This window comes from Triturus cristatus, chromosome 10, assembly GCF_964204655.1.
Source record: "Triturus cristatus chromosome 10, aTriCri1.1, whole genome shotgun sequence".
Classification (NCBI taxonomy): domain Eukaryota; kingdom Metazoa; phylum Chordata; class Amphibia; order Caudata; family Salamandridae; genus Triturus; species Triturus cristatus.
In genome coordinates, this window is record NC_140593.1 from 1,088,413,011 (window position 1) to 1,088,435,071 (window position 22,061).

Below are 22,061 nucleotides of genomic sequence, written 5' to 3' on the forward strand. Positions count from 1 at the left end.
AATTCTGCACGATACATGTTGCCTGAATGTTAATTTGTGATTGTGTACACGAATAGCTTTTGAGAAATATTGAGGCTTAAAATTTCCAGAATACAGCTGCAGCAAAAAACATTTCAACTTTATTACAGTAGAGTCCAATTGCTTTTTCAAGTAAGTCAAATTGAACACAACTTGCCCTTCCTTCATTAAGCCACCACTTCAGGGTAGGAATAGGATATACACACTGCAGAGTTAGCTTAGAGGTGGTAGGTCGTTCAGGTATGGGATGGGTGGTAAGGTAGCTGTATTGTAGGTAGGTTAGGTATGTGAGATAGGTGAGTTAGGTAAGTATTGTATATATATATATTTAATCTTTATTTCGGCCAATTTGGCCATAAAAGATATACAAAAGAAACACATATGAAACATGTAAAACCATCAAGGAAAAATAATCAGGAAACACATCAGATAAAAGACCATGCGATTAAAATTTTGACTTAAAATTAGGTGAGAGCCTGCGACTTTAGAATACGGGTGCGAATATACCAGACATTAGTAAGAAATTTGGCTAATGCAAACACAATTGGACCTGAAACGTCAGTTTTTAAAATTCTATACACCGGGAGGTACTCCCTAAAACCAAGGTTTCTAATGAGTGGTAGGAGCCAATATTTCCTGGCGGCCTTGTAAGTTGGACAAAACAAGACCACATGCAGATCGCTTTCCTCGGCACACACACATGCCGGGCATTGCTTGGTAGAGGGCGGTGTTGACCAGGAGCAGGTGTAAGATCGCAGAGGCAATGTGCCATATCTCCATTGGAGAAATAGCTTCCTGGCCAACACAGGAGACATAGCGTCCAGAACCCTCTCCAGCCTGTATGAGTCCTTGCTTTGCGCGAATACAAATGTTAATGACCCCTCATCCTTGCAGTCTAGGGCCATAAATAATTTCTGCTCGTGATAAGCATTGACCAAAGCTCTTCGTGGGATCCTTAGTGAGGCGTTAGCTGGATCCGACCACAGGTCGGGGAGCCCCAGTCTCACACAGGACTTTTTTATATATTTTATCCACGGGATCTGTAGAGCTTTAGGGTGGGTTAGAAACTCCCTCAGTTCCGCCCTATAAGAAGAAAGTTCTTCACTGCTCCATAGCCTTCGCCAGAAGACTATGGGTCTGAGACCTAGTTCATCTGCTATTGGTCTCAGTCCCAGATCCATCCTCAGGGGGAGGAGCGGAGTGCTGGACGGGAGTGCTACTATCTGTATAATGAAGTTGTTCTCAGTTATAGACAAGCTGCAGGAGGCTGTATGACCCCACAGTTCCACCCCATACATCAGAGCTCCTCTAGCCTGTACCTTGTATATCTGGATAAGCGGCCCCAACGGTCGATATGTGGAGCTTTTCATCAACCGAGCAATGCCGCCAGTGGTCTGCACTAATTTAAGATTAATTAGTCTGGTGAGTTCCCCAAGACATGGTTTCATTCAACGTTACACCTAGATATTCAAAGGTGGAGACTCTCTCTAAACGTGATGCTCCCAGTAGGGGGTTCGGGCGTGATCTTAGGGTTGGGTTCAGGACCATAAACTTGGTTTTGGTAGCATTGATTTCTAACCCCCTGTCTGTGCAGAAAGCCACAAAAGAATCAAGGATCCTCTGTATCCCCATAGGGGTTTTGGACAGCAGCAGGGTGTCATCTGCAAACATGATTGCAGGCACCCTGCTGCCATTCAATTTTGGGGCGTCAGTGTATTCAGTTCCATTGAGATGGGCGATTACCCCGTTGACAAAGAGGCAGAACAGGGTCGGTGCCAATACACAGCCCTGTCTAACCCCCCTGTCAACGGGGAATCTGTCCGTTAATTCCCCAAGTTTCCCGCACCTGACCCGGGCATAGTTATTATGATGCAATCTCTTTAAAATTATCAGGATATCTGGGGGGACCCCCATCTCAGCCAGAACACTCCAGAGTTTCCCTCTGGGCACGAGGTCAAAGGCGGCCCTCAGGTCCACAAATATGGTGTATAAACTACCACCTTCCAATATCGCTGCCCTCCAATAGATAACGTTCAGACGAAAAACCTGATCCACTGTAGAAACTCCCTTCCTAAATCCCGCCTGGTACGGACTGAAGGCGCCCGTTTCCTCCACCCAGTCCTGGAGCCGATTCAGCAGTATCCTGCCAAACAGCTTCTGTGACACGTCAATTAAGCTGATTGGTCTATAGTTAGCTGGGAGCAGGGGCGAGCCCTTTTTAAATATAGGAACCACCTCTGCCCCGAGCCAAGTACTCGGGATTTCCATGCCATGCAAAACTCCATTAAACACAGCGGCCAGATAGGGGGCCCAAACATCGGGCTCCTGCTTAAACAGGTCCCCGGGCAGGCCATCCAATCCTGGCGCCTTTCCACCTATAAGTCCTATTAATGCTACCTTCACCTCCCCCACTGTTATCAAGTCCCCGTCATACTCTGCCAATCCAGTACCGATGTCAATCTTAGTTTCGCCCAGCTCAGAACTGTAGAGAGACTGGAAGTGTGCCTGCCACACCCCTGCTGCAATATTTGGCTCTATTGCCAAATGGAGGTTCCCCGACCCCCCCATTTACTACTCTCCAAAACATTCATGGGTGACTAGTTTTTTATAAGCCCGTCTACTTTCTCACAGCTTCTCTCTGCCTGTTCCCTCCTTGATGCTTCTGAGGAGTTCTCCCTTTGCCTTCCTGCAGGCTGCATTGTACCATAAGGACTTGTGTTGCTGGGCCCTCCTCTGATTCTGGACCTTGCTAAAAAGCTCAGAGGCCGCTCCCTTTATAAGGTCCTCATGAGCCGGATATAATTTCTCATGGTGGTCTTTATTGCCCACATCGTTGGCTAGATCTCCCACTTTTTCCAAAATAGGAATTAAACCTGCGTAGAGCTTCGAGAGTTTCACTTGGCTCGTAGCTAGTTTATCCCACCTGATTCTTCTCCTGTTATTATCTAATAGAAGTTCAGGTTTGAACTCCTCAAAGGTTGTTATGGAGGCCTCTAGCCCGGGATGACTAAGATCGAGTTCAAGGGCGTTATGATCACTATCTAGTCTCTCCATAACCCTAAAGTCCAAGATAGAAGACCAGTTCACTATCTGTACAAGGGCATAGTCCAAGCGGGACTCTCTTCCCACTCTGTTATACGTGGTTTTGCTTGGTACATCAGACTTAATACGTCCATTGCAGGCTCTAATTCCATGCTTTAGGGTAAGGGCAGTAATCTGCAGTGCTACAGGCGTCCATGCCTTTGGGGAGGGTGCTACAACAGAGGGTACTGACCACCTGGACTCTTCTTCCATGGGGAATCCCTCTACGAGGCCGACCAGCGGCTCGAAATGGGAATTTAGATCCCCTCCCACTATGTAAGGAATGTCTCTTGGCATTTCCGCTAAATAGGCTGAAAGCTCCTCTATAGTGGAAGATTCACGCGAAGCTCCCACTGGCCTGGAGTAAATATTTATCAGGGCAAGTTTCGCTAGGTTCGGCCAGGCTAATAAAACCACTAGGATGTCGTCTGATGGCACCGGTAGGCGTGAAGCCTGGCATCCTAAGTGGGATGCCACCCAAGTTATGAGTCCACCAGAGGGGCGGCCCTTACCCTCCCACCTAGCCGGGATGAAAAATGACACGTAACCTTGGTGCTTATATTCTTCCCTTGCCCAAGTCTCTTGGAGCATGCAAACATCCCCGGACTCGATGTAAGTTATCCAATCTTGAGTGCCCAGTTTACTGGCTAGGCCAGCCACATTCCACCAAATTAATCTCATGTGCGCTGGAGCAACCACAGAAGGGATTGCAGAGGTGGAGTGGAGGGAAGAGCCAGTACCAGAGCCAGATACTACCCCAATTGCTCTATCAGGGTCATTTTCAGAGGTGGGTCTAGCCGGATCAGAAGGTTTGCTGGGACCATTACCCAAGGTCACAGGATTTGAGTCCGGGTTTGAGGACAGTCAGTCAACCCCATCCAGACCGTTCAGACAGTTGAAACGATTGTGATCCAAAAAGGGTGTCTCCGGAGGTCGATAAACTGGACATGGAGCATATCCCCTATGTCTAGGTCTCCGTTCCACCCTTGTCCAGTTACCTTGTAACAAATCATGGTGCATGCGAATGGGAGGGAAAAAGAAAGAAACTGGCAAAGTCTGTATGGTGGAATCCAGTGATCTATTTGACCCAGCACAAATGTGTAGTACTGTCCCAGGGTCTCGAAAAGACACCATGATACAGTCCCCTGCTATTGATTTTCCCGTCTTCCCCAACCATGGTACCCTTCTCACCATAATGATCTCGTTATTGAGGTGGGCTGGAAGAGGTCTGTTCCAATTCAACCATTTGATGATTTTCCTCTTGAGTGAGTGAAAGTTCTCATTTTCACCCATTTCTAGAGGAGGAACACCTGCCAAAACCACCATGAGGCTATTAGCCTCTGGTGGTAAGTCGGGTCTCCGTGGTCTAGGGGCAGGCTTACCAGGGAATAGGGGGGCAATACTAGCATTAGGTAGGACCCGAGGGTTTGTGCCGGGGGCTATACATTGGAAAGCTGGGCCATCTGTCTGTGGCGGTAGGATGTTAGGATTGCTAGGTGGAATTGGAACTGAACTAGCCATAAGTGGCTGTAAAAGGGGAGCGGCAGTGGTGCCCAAAGGAGGCCCCGTGTGGATCGGAGGGTTTTGAATATTGGGGAAGGTTCCTATTGGTAGATTGGACTCAATGGTTCTACTCTGTTTGCTGTCCGAGGTTTTCAGGCTGGTTAAGGTTGCCTCCAAAATGGTCAGCCTGAATTCTATTTTCTTCAAGCTCTCGCTAATGGGCAACAGGAGTGATCTAATTAGAGATTCAATGTTCCCCAAAGAGATGCCAGGGAGTGATGTGTTACGTGGGATGTTCCCTTTGTCGCTGGTGGAAGCAGTGGTAATAGTATTAGTACCCTTGGGGGGAGTAGCATTATGCACATTAACTAATGGCCTATCAAACATAGATACGGACTTAAGTGTCTTTCCAAAATCAGAATGGGGGATCTTGGTCTTCCCCCGACCACCCCTCAACTTCCTTCTGCGCTTATTTGGTGGTAGGTCATGAACCTCTGCCACCACAATTTGCTTTGGCTTATTATTCCTGGTTTTAGCTCTGGTGTGCGTTTGGGTGAGTAAGTCAACAGCCGAACTACTGGCGACTAGTAGTGGAATGGTGTCCGTAGTTTGTTTGGGAAGTGAGCCAGGGTTGGGAAAGCTATCCCGTAGTAATAGGGGGAACATCTTCTTGGGATAAAAGATCCTGGCTACCATTAAGGGAACCTTCCTCTTGGGAGATAGGATAGGGAGTTATATCACTGAGGGGCCTATTTTTCATGTGTTCGATCGAGCGACGGCGCTCTGCCCTACGCATCTCGAGAGAGGTTTCGATTCCCCCATCACCCTTTGCCGATTTAAAATAATTGTCCAGAGTCCCGATGTTGGCTCCCCCCTCCTTTGCTGGTTTTTCACCTGTGACCGATGATGACATACCCAGAACCTATTTCACAAACCAGATATGATCAAGGAAATGCAGGTGAAAGAGAGTGGGCCCAGCCCAGCCTCCTGCGGCCCCTGATGGCCACAGACGGTCCCGCCCTTATCCCCGGGCGCTCCCGCGACGCGGAAGTTGCTGTTTAAATTTGTAGGAGGAGAGTTAAGCTGTAAGTGGGGCGGGGCTTGCAGGGAGAGCGGCCAGGTGGCAGGTGGCGCGGGTTGACAGGACTGCTGGGAGACGTAGTCCTGTCCCGCCGCTCGCAGCCCTGCACTCACCCAGTCCCTCACTAAAACAATCCACAGGTCTTGCACAGACGGCTCTCGCGCCGCAGCGGGACCCGCGAAGCGGGTTCCGCAAGGAGTGGTGAAGAGTCCGAAGAAAAGCCAACAGCAAGCAGCAAGTCCGAAAGGTATCCCAGGGCAGTGGAGCTCAGAGGGGCTTTTTCAGGCTGTAAGTGGGGCGGGGCTTGCAGGGAGAGCGGCCAGGTGGCGCGGGTTGACAGGACTGCTGGGAGACGTAGTCCTGTCCCGCCGCTCGCAGCCCTGCACTCACCCAGTCCCTCACTAAAACAATCCACAGGTCTTGCACAGACGGCTCTCGCGCCGCAGCGGGACCCACGAAGCGGGTTCCGCAAGGAGTGGTGAAGAGTCCGAAGAAAAGCCAACAGCAAGCAGCAAGTCCGAAAGGTATCCCAGGGCAGTGGAGCTCAGAGGGGCTTTTTCAGGCTGTAAGTGGGGCGGGGCTTGCAGGGAGATCGGCCAGGAGGCAGGTGGCGCGGGTTGACAGGACTGCTGGGAGACGTAGTCCTGTCCCGCCGCTCGCAGCCCTGCACTCACCCAGTCCCTCACTAAAACAATCCACAGGTCTTGCACAGACGGCTCTCGCGCCGCAGCGGGACCCGCGAAGCGGGTTCCGCAAGGAGTGGTGAAGAGTCCGAAGAAAAGCCAACAGCAAGCAGCAAGTCCGAAAGGTATTGTGGATTCGGTATGGCAGACCATCCAATGGCTAAAGGGATGACTGTAAGCCTCTTTTCAAGAGTGTATTCTGTATGCTGCATGGTGTGTGTTGTTAAAAAGGAGTCAGAAGATGACGTTTGAGTTTGCCTTCCAAGTGAAGTGGTGAATGGTACTACAGCAAACTAATGCATAGAAAACACTTCTGACAAAGGGTAAATATTTTCATTACAAGTCTAAGTGCGTGTACGTAAGTACTGTGAACAAAAATCTTTAACTCCTACAACGTGTCATCATGACAGCAAAGTAAAACAAATGAACACACAAGGGCAGTTAGTAAATAGCACGATGTATTTATAACAGGCTAAGGCATTCAAACATCACCCATTTAATAAAGAATAAAACAAGGCAGCAATAAAAATATCATCTAAACAAAGTACATAATAAACATTTTTAAATAAACCGATTGCTCTCAATTACAGGATTCAAGTCAGATGACTTTAGCAGTCTAAAAATGGCTACTAAATACCTATCCCCAAGGCCTAGAAGGGAGACAAATGGAACAAAGCGGCTGTCTACAAAATGCCTTGTCCTCAATGAAAAGCGCATCAAAACAGTGACAAACAATGGAAAATACACAAGAGCCAATGGTGGAAGGGGGCTGACCAGAAGCCTACTCCCTTTCTGTGCTTATTTTGATTTTCAGAACAATTAATGATATAAGGTCTGCAGACCTACAAACTGCCCATAGCAACCGAATAAGGAATCCGGTAACAAAGTAAAAGTGAAGTAACCATTTGCACAACAAAGTCCCATGAGTACAATATAATAACACCCTCACAAACAAACCCTATGAACAGAATACCAAACAGCCCTCCCCTTCTACACACTACCAAATGTGGGTAAGCATACACATTTTGTTCTGACTGAAAAAATTAAATGGACAAAGCATATAGTAAGAGCATGTACAAATTACAACTGTTGCAAATTATTAGGATGGCTGATGTGCGACGTATCCCATACCCTCTTGAGTCTGAATTTCTTAACACCACCGAGGAACTGACAAAACTAAATAAAAGGTATTTGGACACTACGATTGTACAAATAGAAAAGGTGAGCTGGCACACAAAGAAACACAGCACACAAGCACCAAAATTGTAAACGTTGCAGGTGATTCTGCAACAAAAGTGGCTAAATCAATTGTGTAACCTGTAACAAAATGTACAAGAACAGATCCTGAGCATCACAGTCACTTGATCTGAAACACGTGGTGCCTGTTTTTCATAAAACAGTTTGACGAGATCATAGCTGGCACATACATCATGGCCAGAAGAAGCTTGATGTCAATAGACCTCCAAAAGATCTTAGACATGTTGAGTACAAGGGACCACAATTACAAGCTTAACTTTAGGCTAGGATCCTTTCATCACACAGAAGGCTACACAGAGAATGCAATCCATACATCCGTTACAACTCACCAACATGGCATGTTATATCCTTTCATACACCCAAAACAGGTACATGAACTGAAAATCATAGGGAAGCTCATTATGGATAGAAGAAGCACCTGAACGTTTCCTACAACTCATTACTGAGAGAACACCACACACATGCTATGCTGAACCCCCAAATCGCACTCTTGCAACTACTACACAAGCATCTTATGCAAGGCGACTGTTACACTGTTTATAAAGGACTACCTGCATGAAAACCAAGTGGGGCTCTGTTTAAACCCAACAGCGCTATGGAGAAGGAACGGAATCATGCCAAAGAAAGAAGAACCTTCCAATTGAATGACATGAGCAGCAGCAACATCAAGAAGCATCAGCAGCTGAAATGACTGCCAGACCTAACAACTAGAAGATCTAACAGAAGCCAGTGACAAAGAGCAGAAGTAGTTGGGGCACAGTGTATATTTTACGTATAGGCCACAAGTCACAGAAGAGAGTATCAGTGAAATCAGCAGCAACCAATCGAAAGGCATTCCCCAAATTAGTCAGTTTTATAAAGATGGTATTTTAACAAAAGAAAATCACGGAATTAAAATAAAATTGCTCATATTCTGTGTTCCCTCACCTTACACTGTCCGAATAAGTGTTTGCCATGTAGATGATGTAACCATGGCTTGCCAACTACCTTATTTCTTGAAATCCGTACGCTTTAAGTGATCTTTCGGGAACTTAATGCTTGAAATTTGTTTCATTTTTATTAAATACATTATTATTCAAACAAAGATAATTGCAATATGCAGCGAGATACAAAGTGCAGCCTTTTTACTTTGCTTCCTTCTGCTCATTTATTGTGAAGCAACAATTGAAATTAATCCGTAAACATACAAAGTTAAAGTAATTCTACAAAACAAAACAATTCTGTTGCATGAAGAACTGACGATTCTGTTTCTTCACTGTACATTGGATAATGATTTAGGGTTTGGTGGGCGATACTACAGTGCTGGTTGTGGCGAACATTACCTTTGCCTCACTGATGGATTACTGTCTGACAAATTTAGAAATGATCACTGTCTCAGTGGTCATCCTACATTGAAAGGAAGAGCCATAATGTCGGTGTATTTCAATGTACAAAATGTTCGGTGGATAGCTACCATCGGTTTTGATGGCCGTACACCAAACCTCCCCCAAGTTTTTGTTTTTCAGAAACAAACTCCCAAAGCAGGAGTTTTTTCTGAAAAACAAAAAATAAATGTTTACTAGGCTATAGGAGTTCTCTCAAGGTTTGAGGATCATGGTTTTATTTCTGTCCCTCACTGCCAGGTATTTCCTGGGGGTGACAAACAGGAAAAAAAGGCATTACACCGTCTGCACTAAATAGGGCGGGCGCAGTAATATACTTCCTCAGACAGCCCCCATTCCATCGGACCACAGGAGGAACGGTTGTCGCTGGAGCCAAGGGATGCTCTGTGGATGGAAAACATAAGGTCCTCCCATCTCTAAACAACTCACAAGGACCATAGGTTTTTCATTAATGACACATTACCCTGACCATCAAACTTTAAACTAGGCCCAAAGTTTCTTTGATAGCACACTACTGAAGCATCATTTAACCGCCTTGCGTAGAAGCAAGGACACACTCAGTTACTTTTCTACCTTAAAAATCAAAGATTTATACTTACTGTTTTCCTGAACAGTTCTAGCTCATTTTCTGCATAGTCCGATGCCATTTTTGTAACCTCAGTTTCTGCAAGATTTACCTTGAAATGTGACAATAAAGAGGTGGAAATGAGTCAGTTTACAGCAGTACATACATTATAATTACAAAAAAAGACAGCTTCTGGAACGAGAAACCAACAGCTTCTGGAAAGAGAAACCAACAATCTCTGGAATGTATTTTATAGTTTTAAAACACACACTTAGCAGTATTCATGTTTTTGGGAGCTCTAGAGGTGTCCTTTTACCGTGGACACCCATACTGAGCATTCACCTCACAAACTCTCCATGTTATGCCAGCTTTATCCTTGAATAGCATGTTAGTCTATTACGACTAAATTCTATGTTAACTAATCTCTCTCTTTGGGTAGACATAGAACTGAAATCCACACCTTAATACTTAAAAACTCTGGACACTAATGTCCAGTATGAATCCTTGTTGCTGTGGGATTGCTATGATTTTAGAAGGTGCCTTTTAGGTTTCCCCAGTAAATTTAGACCTTATTTCTTCCAGGTGAACTGTTCAGTCTTAAATTTCATTTCATTACTTCCTTTGTCCATCAAAATACTTCAAAACGTAATCATTCAATTTCACGCTCTCCGACACAGGGATTTATTTTTACCTGCACCGGTAGGTTTTCATCCACTTCATAGCATTTGAGCTGCTTTGGTATCGGTTATTGACAATCTCTGGCTTCTGGTTGAGCAGGAAGGCATAGCTTTATCTTTCAGCCCATATGATACGGTGGCTCATGGCATTCTCCTTCCTAGTGTTAAAAAATTGCCACTGAGAACTAGGCCTTAGCCATATCTAAGAAGATTGTAAGAGTTCGTTCCAAAAATCAGGCGCTGCAAAGGGAGGTGGTTAGAGGACTCCCCAGATGTCCCAGCTTTCTCTACAGTATATCCTACTCATGTGCTCACTGCTCTGACGCCCTTACTTTTTGCAGTTTGCTTCCCTCTTCCAAATGAAGAGCCTCTGGTTAACATATATGTGCGATATTATCCTAAAAATAGGAAGAGGAAAAACAAGCCTCCTCACGGTGCATACAAAGTTTTAAGTGTTGTGACATATTCTGCACTAGTATGAAATATTATCACTATGTAATGCCTACTTCCAGTCCAGTATATCTTCTATGGTTGCTATGGACTTAAGGATATAATCAACTTGCAGATTGTACCATATTGAGTAACACTGTAGCTGTCGAGATATACTCATACCATAATTGCCTACTTCTCCTTTGTGTAGGGCGTGTACAGTAGTCTTGTTTTGTTGCTGTGTTTGCTCTTAAAAAATAACCAATAAAAAAAAATATATATATTTCTTTTTTTTTTTTTTTTTTAAAGAGTTTACTCTAAGCTTTTGTGGACGTGGGATTACCAAATATGAATTGTAGCTGACTACTTAAGAAGTACAATTCTCAATTAGGGATTTGTTGTCACCTTCTTTTGATGATCACTGTATAACTTTAACTAATGCAAATATGTGAATGTAAATAGTTTTATATAGCTTCTCAGTGAAGGTATAATATGATCCTACATTGTTTACCTTACAGGGTTCTATTTGTGAACTAATATTTATGTAAATTCAACTCCATTTTTTGTTGTTGGGAAGAGAGATGTGTCACATAAATGTGTAGGGCAGTTTAACAGTGCACTCAATCTGTAACAGTCCGTGTGAAGTTCTGGGTTCCAGAGGAGGCAGCTGGCTAATGGCTCCCTTTCTCGAAGTTAGTACTGAAACCATAAAGACCATGAACCGTACCAGACTTCTTAAGGCAGACCCCAAAGAACAGTCCAACAACACACTGACAACTTTGCTGCCAGCTCTGTCCAAAGTGCTGGGAAGGTTCGTAAACTAGCAACTACTCTAGTATCTAGAGGACAATAACTTGTTACACCCTAGCCAGTTTGGCTTCAGACCAAATGTTAGCACTGAAACCACATTGATGGAGGTTACCAAGTAAGTACATCAGAGGTACCCTGGATGCAGGGGGGAGGGGGGAGCAGTGCTGATAATTTTAGAGCTGTCAGCGGCCTTTGACACGGTCTCCCATTCCAGGCTCCTGGTGCATCTCCAATCAATTGGGGTGGAGGATCAGGCTCTGACCTGGCTTGCATCCTTCGAGTGGTAGAGGACAGGAGGTATGGGTCCCTCCTTTCTCTTTAGAGTCCTTGGACCTAACAGTAGGAGTGCCTCAGGGCTTTGCATTGAGCCCCATGCTGTTCAACATATCTTACGCCACTAGCACAGGTGGTAGAAGGCTTGAGGGCAAACGTGATCTATGCAGAAGACACACAGCTGCTTTTCTCCTGCAAGAAGGAAGAAGAGATTGCAGGAGAAGCAATTAAATCTTATCTAGCTGCTGTATTCTACTGGATCACCAAATCAATTGAAGTGTAATGCAGACAAAATTGAAATTCTGTTTTTCGTTCGAAATTCCCCAGCAATTTGGTAGATCTCTTAGCCAGATTGCGCCCCCTCGCACCAGACCCTCAGGGGGGGAGCAGTCAAAAATCTTGGGATCAAATTTGACAGCCGGCTTTCTTTTTCACCACAGATGAATTCAGTGGTAGGCTCTTGCTTTGGTCTGCACTTTTCACATTGAGGTTGGACTATGAGAACGCTTTGTATCTGGGCCTACCTGACTATCTGGTTAATAGACTCCAGGTGGTCCAGAATACGCATTCTCCTCAGCCTACTACTGAAAACGCATGTGTCCCCTCATCTATGCACCCTTCACTCACTGCCTTCCGTTGTGGAAGAGGATCCTGTTTAAAGGGCTGGTTTTAGTTCACAAAGCGCTTCCTCATACAGGAACAGGCTATCTGGGTGGCAGAGTCAGCTTCTACCTCCCCACCAGGAACCTGTGATCCGCAAACAGCCTACGAGCAAGAATTCCTAAGAATCGCCATGCTAGAGCAGGAGTGTGCGCTTTTTCCTATCTGGGGCTGTACTCATGGAATAAGCTCCCACTTAAGCACCGCTCTTTGGAATCAATTACCATGTTCAAAAGACAGACTGAAGACATAGCTGTTTTGTACAAGAATAGAGGTCTTGTCAAAGCTTGTGATTCTACCTGTAAGCAGAGTGCCGGGACACTACTAGGAGTAGCTGTGTGCTATTAGAAGATACATAATAAATGGAATCTTGTGTCAGTCTTGCTAGGAAAGATTTTGCTACATTGCAAATTCCACTTAATTATACAAAAAAGTGATGGATGGAATTATCTCAGCCACTGGTAATTAGTCGGGCCACATTCAAAGTTATTGCCTATTTTGCACACTTTATGTAACCTGGGTTTGTTTCTCTCTCTCCTTTGAAGAGTTCCCCCTGGGTCCCTCACTTGCCCTTTGTGGTCCTTCGTACCTTATCGCTGCCCTGTGGCTCTTCCCCTGCCCTCTTATGAAGCCCCCATTCAACCCTTTCATGGAATCCCTCCAGGTCCTTTCCATGCCCTCTGAGGTCCCTCATAATAGTTCCTCTGACCAGGAAGGTTCCTCCTACATTCACCCCTTGTGTTGAGGTCCCTCTTGTGGTTTAAGTTGTAAGTCCATAGCATACCTCATGTGTCTCATGAGGGTACTACTTATCCATTCCTGCCCTCTGAGGTCTCACTTTCTGTCCTTCTTCAGCTCCATTTGTAGTCTATTGTCCTGTAATTCTGAGGCTCCTCTCGCTCTGTTGTCTTCCCTTTCAGGCCACTCGTGATCTCTCCACTAGTGTATGTATCTCTCAAGTCCTAACAAGAGGTCCTCTCACTAGGTCCCTCATAAATCATGCCTTTGAGTTCTGAGGTCTCTCGTGGACACTCTGCGGTACTCTGAGAAGTTCCTTGCAGGTTTCCTGCTTCCCACTGCTGATGTACTGCTCTGCCCTATAGTGTGGTGACACTTGTAGCGCCCTTCTGATGGGGTCCCACTAGTATCCGCACGCTCTCCCTTCTTTGCCCAGTGCTCGGACCTCTCCTGCCTCTGACATGCACCTCCCTCTACCCTCAAATGAGTCCTTTCTGGGAGTCTGCCCCTTCCCTCTGTAGGTTTGTTAGATCACTCACAGACCCCATTGCTATTATCGCAGTCCCATGCCCTCTATTTAGCTTCATGGCTCTTTGGGGCCGCTCTTGTAACCCCCCCCCATCCACCCATTCTGCGATACTCGCTCTCTATTCCTCACTAGACTCTTGAATAGTCCTGCACAGTTGGTGCCATCTTAGTGACCTCATATACCTACTATTTTAACTAGGCTCCGTCTTGCCCTAGTTGGGGACAGGGCCTCGCATAATCTTGCAGCATGGTCCCACCTGTGTGCCCTCCAGTGTCTTGTGGAGGACTCCTTTCCCCTTATTTGAAGGCCGGATGAGCAGTCTAGAGTTTTGCTTCCCTCACACAACAGTGTCTTGACTTCTTACATTCTAAATATACTCGCTGGCATTCAATAATCACATTAAAAAGGTATATCTGCATAGTGATTATGAAATAAAATGGTAACAATTACATATGTGGTTCACAAATTTTGTTTTCTAGCAAATGATGCAGTTTGAACATGGCTGGTGCTATTGATTGGTTTTTAAACATTTCTTGGAAGTTTATAGCCAAGTTGATTAATGCTGATACAAAAAGGTTTCTTATTGCTGCCATCTGAACATTGTTTGGCTGACAAGATTTTTTTGGGCAGAAAAGGAGCAGCCCTGAATTGGAAAGGACTGGGCACAGCTGGTTGGCTAATAAGGACTATTCTCGGTAGAAGAGAAGAGGATTCCACGTGTCTTGTGAGTGAGGTCAGCAAATCTATTCATCTAATAAAAACATGTATTCAATTCTCTCCATGTCTCCATATAAAATCCTAGCTCTTTCCTCAAGAGCCCAATTATAAAGAAACTGTACTTAGCTGGCCGAACAGCAGTTTTATTTATTTCTAGATGTGGTATGCTAGCAAACTCTGGAGAATTGTGAGAAAGAATTACTTAAACTCAAGTTCTAAGGCAGCACTTTTTTTCACAATGTGCAGGTGAATTTCTTGTAGTTTACACTCCTTCTCATCCTTATTTTACCCTCTTGCACTAATGCTGCTCTGCTTCTCGCAATGCCTATTGTGGCTAATGGTACCCTCATTTCCTCACCTCTGCTTCTGTGTGCGTCATGCAATCTTATCCTCCTCACTCTGCTTCCTCTTCCTCACTCTCCTTCATTGTACCTCATGCCGTCTTCTCTTCCGCACTCTGCTTCTTTGTGCCTCATGCAGTCTCCTCCTCACTCTCCTTCCTTGTGCATCATGCCGTCTTCTCCTCCACTCTCCTTCCTTGTGCCTCATGCCATTCTTCTCCTCCTCACTCTCCTTCCTTGTGCCTCATGCCATTCTTCTCCTCACTCTCCTTCCTTATCCCTCATGCCTTCTTCTCCTCCTCCTCCTCCTCTCCTTCCTTGTGCATCATGCTTCTTCTCCTCCTCACGTTGCTTCCTTGTGCCTCATGCCATTTTCTTCTCCTCACTCTGCTTGCTTGTGCCTCATGCTGCTCCTTTCCTCATCTCTGCTTCCTTGGGCCTCACCTCTGCTTCCTTGGGCCCCATGCTACTCCTTTCCACACCTCTGCTTTCTTGTGCCTCATGCAGTCTTCTCCTTCTCAATCGCCTTCCTTGTGCCTCATGCAGTCTTCTCCTCACTCTCCTTCCTTTTGCCTCATGCGGTCTTCTCCTCACTTTGCTTCCTTGTGCCTCATTCTGATCTTCTCCTTACTCTCGTTCCTTGTTCCTAAAGCTGCTCCTCACCTTCTCACCTTGCCGCCTGTGACTAACGGTGCTCTATTCTCCTCACTCTGCTTCGTTGTTCCTAAAGCTGCTCAGCTAACAATTTCAATCCAACCCACATTATTACACTACACACCACATACATACTTTCCAGAACACATGGGTAAAATACATTGTCATTTACAATGCCAATAGCTCTAACTCTGGCAAATGCGAGACCAATTTGCATTGCAAATGCTTGTTTTAGATGGGAGAATTTAAAGTGCAGAAAAATGATCCTCAAAAATGTTCATAATATGCACCATTTTTCTGCACTTTGAAATTTCTACCACTTCAGTTACACATATAGCACCGTGCCTACCAGCCACTGCAACAAGATGGCTGCTATGTGTAGATGTCACACTTTGAAACTGGAGAAAATTAAACTGAAAAGTTAACTTTCTTTATATGGATTCCATAAAACTCATCATTTAAATATTCTCCCATTTCAATTTCTCATTTACAAACAGCAGACTTCTTGCACCCAGTGGCCTGTAGACAGAGTGCCATATTTATAACAGAAAAATACAGCCATTTAGTTAAATGGGAGGAATTAAAAGTTAAGAAACAAGCTTCATAAAATATTAAGACTTAATTGACTAAATTGAAAGTACAGAAAAACATTAAGACTTAACGTTTCATAGAAATATTTTTCTTCACTTTAACGTCTCTCAATTTTAAAAATGAGTATTTTTCAGTAATAAATATGCACAGTGTCTACTGGCCATTAGGAGCAAGATGCCTGCCGTTGGTAAATGTGACACTTTGAAATGTGCGAAAATTAAACTTAAGAGTTAACAATCATTAAGGTAACCTTTGATTTCAATATTCTCCTATTTAAAAGCTTTCAGAAGCATCATTCCGTTCTCACACTCCAGTATTGAGTTGACAAGGACTTTTTTTTAAGAGTTAAATACCTCAGTGCTTCAGTTCTTCACCTCTGTTTCCAACCAAGGATCATAAATCTGACTTCAACACTGCTCGTTATCAGGCCCTGCTAACTGCAGCCTGATGATAATAATGTAAAATAAACACAGTCTTCCCTTAACTTTGAAAGGAAAATGTGAGACTGTGCATTTTTGAAAATGAGCTCCAGGCTTCGAGCTACTCTGAAGGTGTCTGTGAGCAACTGGTAGCTCTCGATCGACTGGTTGGAGACACATGGAGTGAACTCTTTCCATCGAGTAAACAGTGTTAACAGTACGCACTTTTCTACTCGTATCAATTACATTTCTCAGTGTAGGTTCAGTAACTGTCAGAGGTTTGATACAGGTAACGACTGTCCGTAGTAGGGCATTGGTTATGCAACAAAGCTTGAGTATCTGGAGGAACTTTGTTTTCCCTGAACAGTTGTATACATAATAAACAGTGTGTGCAGGATAGGTTACCCTTTTATCTGTAATTAATAGTCATTTTGAACTCGGCTAGCCGTAAAGTGGATGGTATAGGGGCTATGTTGCAAATAACACAAGCTTGCTTTAACTGGGGAGGTGGTATGCATGAGAGCAGTAAAGATGCTTCATATTCTTCGGAGCTAATGTGCACTTACTTAATGTGTACAAAATAAGCTTGGATGATGTCCTCAGTGATGTCATGTGAGGCTATAAGCAGGGTATGGCGGGTCGCAAGTTAGAGTTAGCCTTGCTAACTACAACTGATGAATTTCTGTGTTTTGTTTTAGTTTAAAATGTTAAAGTTGTCACTGACATATTCCCCTAACTATAACATTACCTTAACCTTTGTTTTTTTCTGTGAATTTCTGCGTTTTGTTTTTATAACGAAAACAGATCTTTGTATGACACATAACTAGAATGTTACTTTAATCTTTGCCTTTCTCAGTGAATTTCTAGTTGTTTTTTTTAATGTAAAGTGATATTTTATTACCATACATAAAGTCAACCACACGCCGCGCACAGCCAAGTTGGCTGTAGGTCCTGGCCTGTGACCAACCCCAGCATAAAGCAAACCACATGCTGCACATGGCTAAATTCGGTGTGTGGCAAGGGGTTGGACACAGGGCCTAGGAGCTTCATTTCCCAGAGCCTTTTGATTAAATTAGGGGAGGGTGGTCTGGTAAGGCCTTGTGGACCCCATCTCCCAGGGCCATTACCAAATAAAGTGAAGGTGCATTACCAATACTTATGCTGGTCCCCGAGGGATGGTGTCAAAAGCTACTTAATTTATTAGGGGGTGGGGGGCATGCAGCCCACCTCTCTGGACAATTTAGAGCCTAGGGATCCCATCCCCCAGCATCTTTTATTAGGGGAAGGGGGGCAAGTGGCCCCCTTCTCCAGGATGACTTCGGCGGCACAATAAACATGGGTGCCCGGGTGCCCACCCAGGGCACTGCCCATAGTGTTGTTGGGGCCCGCGAGGAGAGCCCCAAGGCCCACACAGCCCCAGCTGCCTCCCCGCATATAGCGGGAGACGGCATTGCTCCCGCCTGCCGGGAGCAGCTTCGAATTATGCTTCCTGTGGGTGGGAGTAATATTGTCATCTGTTTACTTGGCCGCTTTAGTATGGGCAGGGAAACAAATGAAAAATCAGCTATCAGCAGGCAGAAGCATTTTTGAAGATCCAGCTTGCTGGAGTTTGCTCTTGCTCGGTGGGAGATTTTAAAAAATGCACCTGCCAAGCAAGAGCAAACAAGCTTTCCAGCCCACAGCACTATGGGCAGGGATACCACTATGTCCTAAGGATAGGCTCCCTGGGACATAGCTTCTGAGTCGTCCCTAGGGAATGGGGTCCCCTTAAAGGAATCTGCCCCGAGGGTAGGCTCCCAGGCCTTTTCAAGCTCGGGGAGGAGGGGCGTGCGCCCCCCTCCCTCCCAGTCTTCTTAACTTTCGGCCCGAGGCCAGCACCTCGTGGGCTCTCGAGGCTTGGCTAGGGGGGCTATGAGGGACCCTCCTTATTTTCTTACATATCGGCCCGGGGGGTGGGGGGGGGGGGGGGGGGGAGGGATACTACCTGTGGCCTTTGAAGCTTGTGAGGCGGGCCGGTCCCCTATATGGAATCAGCTCTGGGGGTAGGCTCCCCGGGGCATGCAGTATTTAAATGCTGCCCAGCCACCACTGTTTCTTTTTTCTCCTGTCAGAGTCTTGCAGGATTGTAGCATTTTATGCAGATTTTTCTCTGTAACCAGGGGGGGGAGGTGGGGGGTCCTTCTAGATTCCCCAACCCCCCCCCTCCATGGGGCCAAGGGGGGTCATGGTATCCCTACCCTGCACCCATATATCTAAAAATAAAATTACAACTTCAGGATATGGGACAAAGGCCAGAGTCCTATAATGGCTGGCAGCAATATTTTTCTCATGTTGCTGGCAGCCAATCGGCATGCTCGTGGGAGTCAAACTGCTGTGGGAGAGAAATGGCCCAGGAGAAATAATGCTCTATTTTTAATCTGCTACTTTCGGGAGAGTCTGAGATTCCTGCGAGCCCACCCGTCTTTATTTCTTTTTACCCAACATATCTAAAAAACTACTGAACGGATTTACACCAAAAAAAAAGGCACAATCTGCGGAACAACATCTACCTTCCTACCGAATTTGGTGTTATTCAGTTCAGCAGTTTTTGCTATAGCCTTGTCTAAAGAAGTCTATGAAAAACGCATGGGGATTTCATGTTTTCACCTTTTTTCTCAGGCCCGCTTGATGGATCACTTTGAAACCTTCCAGGATGGAGCGGAGGTGGATAAACTTTTGTTTTGGAAGGCTTTGTGAAGATTCGTCAAACAGGGCCAAAGTTATTAGCAACCCAAAAAACGCTCGGTCTCTGAGAAAGCAGACATATACATCTTACAGAGGCTTCTAGCCTTGGTCAGTTGTTGAGTCATTCACAATTTTTTTCTGCCCGCAAAACAAGATCACATACCTTCCCACTCTTACCTCTCGGAAACTCCATCTTCAAAATATTCTTCTTCACCCAACACCTTAATGTCTCAGCACTACACAAGACTAAACAAACCTCATATCTACCAATCAAAGACTCATCAACCATAGATTTTAGAGCACTAAAACTGGACCACCACCCCTTACTCGTAACCCTTCGACTTTCAGCAAACAATAAAGAAAGAAACATTAATCACACAAACTTTGCATCATACATCCCATATCACAGCAATTCTGTTTGAGCATAGCACCAAAATATAATCCTACACCAACAACAATTTCAAAAACAATCTCACTCATATTCTCCCTGCCATATAAAGCCTATCAAATAAACCTACTTGAGCAGGACAATGAAGATGAGGGATGCAACAATCCCAGCAGCACTTCCTACCTCTACACATTCCTAAACTCCCAAACAAATCTTAATCCATAATAACCACATGTACACAAAGAGCTCAATGGATTAGACCAGCGATAACCCAGATGCATACAATTCATTCCACAAAAGAAAATTACTACAACTGCTTTCATAAGCAAACAGAAATACAGCATCTTTGACCTACTGGTGAACTAACCCACACCCCCCGGCTAGCAAGTCATTACATGTAACCGTTAAGGAGGGAAAAAAGAGATAGACTAGCCATAACAATCAACAAGTTAGAAGGTGTGGATATAAAAAGGCTGGAAAATCCTTGCTAGATGGCAACCCAGCCCCACTTTCACCTACCGCTTCCCTCTTGCTGTACAGACCTCCATCCAACAACAGAGCCTTTACTGATGATTTCTTGGGCACCGTTTCAGGTCTATCAACAAAACTGTCCAGTATGTCTATACTGGTGACCTGTAAATCTGGTTTGATTAACCAAATATGCCTCAACCTAAAGGTCTAAATACACCCAACTTACAACACATCATCTCTGAAGCCACTCCCATAGCAGGTTGTACAAGGGATGTGATTTTCTCCCATTCAAAGCTAATCACCATTCAACAAAACTCATTTGTTAAATAAATCAATCACCACATCACCTTCTCATTCAAGATCCCAAATAAAATATCAAATAAAGCCCACCATCCAGGTACTGCCTAAACACAGTGGAAGAAATTAAAAACATGCAGGTGTTTAAATTCTACCGAACAATAAATATTGAACTGGTAAAAAAAAAACTTCGTGGAAAACTACCTGAATGGATGCCTTCCCAAAAACAACTTAAGAACAAGGCAAAAACAATAACACCCCTTGGAGGAACAAGAGCTTAAAATATTGAAGGACAAATCAACACTTCACCACAGATAGTTTAAGTACAAGACCACTTAAGACAAAGGTGCCTATACAGACACAATAGGATGTACAAAGCATGCATAAAATAGGCCATCAAAAGCCACTTCGCAAAGCAGGATCAGCAATTCAAAATGCCCACACAAGTATCGCCATAACAGTCTATCAGAATTTTGCAAACAAGAGAGCTCTCAAATTCCCACCTAAGTTTTACAAGACTTCTGCAAAAAAATAGCAATGCATTACCTAAATAAAACAGACACACTTGATTCTTACCCAAGAACAAAGAGAAACGGCTCCTGTGTTACGCAGCCCAAAACAATCACAGCAGATACTCAATCTCCATCTGTATCAGCCTTGCAATAAATTACAACTTCAAGATGTGGCGACCTGCTAAATGTGGACAGCCTAGCAGCTGTCCTTGGACTCTGCCCTGCACACACTTACAAAAAGATCCTCCAGTTAACATCGATATCAATCCCTGTCAGAAATGTTATCACTAACTCCTTAAAAAATAACTTTCATAGAGATAATTATAAAGACATAGGCATGCAAAACGACTTAACACCAAACTGGGCCCTCAATACCCAATACCTAGAGACCAATCTCCAATGTACCTTTCCTTAGTAAACTTGTGGAAAGAGCAGACTTTCACCAGATCTCAGAGCATCTAGAAAAACACAAACTACTCTAAAACTGGCAATCATCCCAGGGAGAGGAACTGAATCTGCCCTAATCACAGTTTCGCATGACCTAAAACAAGGTCAACAAAAACGGTGAAGCTGCATTACTAATCCTTAAGCAGCTTAACACAATACACTATGACCTAAAAACCATTTCATACCAGATTCACACAATGCCTCTCTATTGAAATCCTAACTGCATAAAAACTGGATTTGCATATCAATCTCTATCATCTCACCTCTCCTTTCTAACATATACTTGAAAACACTATAGCTTTAAACTCAACTGCTACAACTGTGCAGACAACACACAGATAATTTTTAAACTGGAAAAGCCAGGGAGTGGCCAAACGGAACACTGCACGCCTAGGAGTGGAGCAAAACAAGTACAAGTGTTGGATTGGAAAAAAGATATGGACTGGTATATGCTAGCAGGGAAGGTGGTGTACGAAGGTTGGGGATGTCCCCAGAAATGGGCTAAAGTTTGGGAAGTTGGAATGCATATAGGGGTTATATCTCTGACCAGATCGGTTCAAGCACTGGGGAGGGGCCAATGTACGATACCAGGCAATTTGTCTTGCCTATTGTTCATGCAGCAGGTGTGGGAGGTGGGGCTTCTTCTTGATGACAAATGCAGAGACATTGCACTTATATATCTCAATGTGACTGGACTCATGGATTGATTTTTCACTTATAATGGTATATCAAGTTTGGACTACTCCGGATTTAACTTGACTTTATCGATGTAAACGTGAGGGACGAGGCAATGCTTCTTGATGATGTAAACTGT

General features: G+C 44.6%; 1 protein-coding gene across 3 annotated transcripts in view; it reads right to left on the bottom strand.

Moving 5' to 3' along the window:
• Window positions 1-22,061, bottom strand: part of NSMCE1 (NSE1 component of SMC5/6 complex) — a 170,487-nt gene that overhangs the window by 105,101 nt on the left and 43,325 nt on the right. For all 3 annotated transcript variants that reach the window (XM_085629264.1, XM_085629266.1, XM_085629265.1), the window contains exon 4: window positions 9,605-9,682. In XM_085629264.1, coding sequence (XP_085485390.1) covers window positions 9,605-9,682 — 78 coding nt within the window. The remainder of the gene's footprint in view (window positions 1-9,604; window positions 9,683-22,061) is intronic.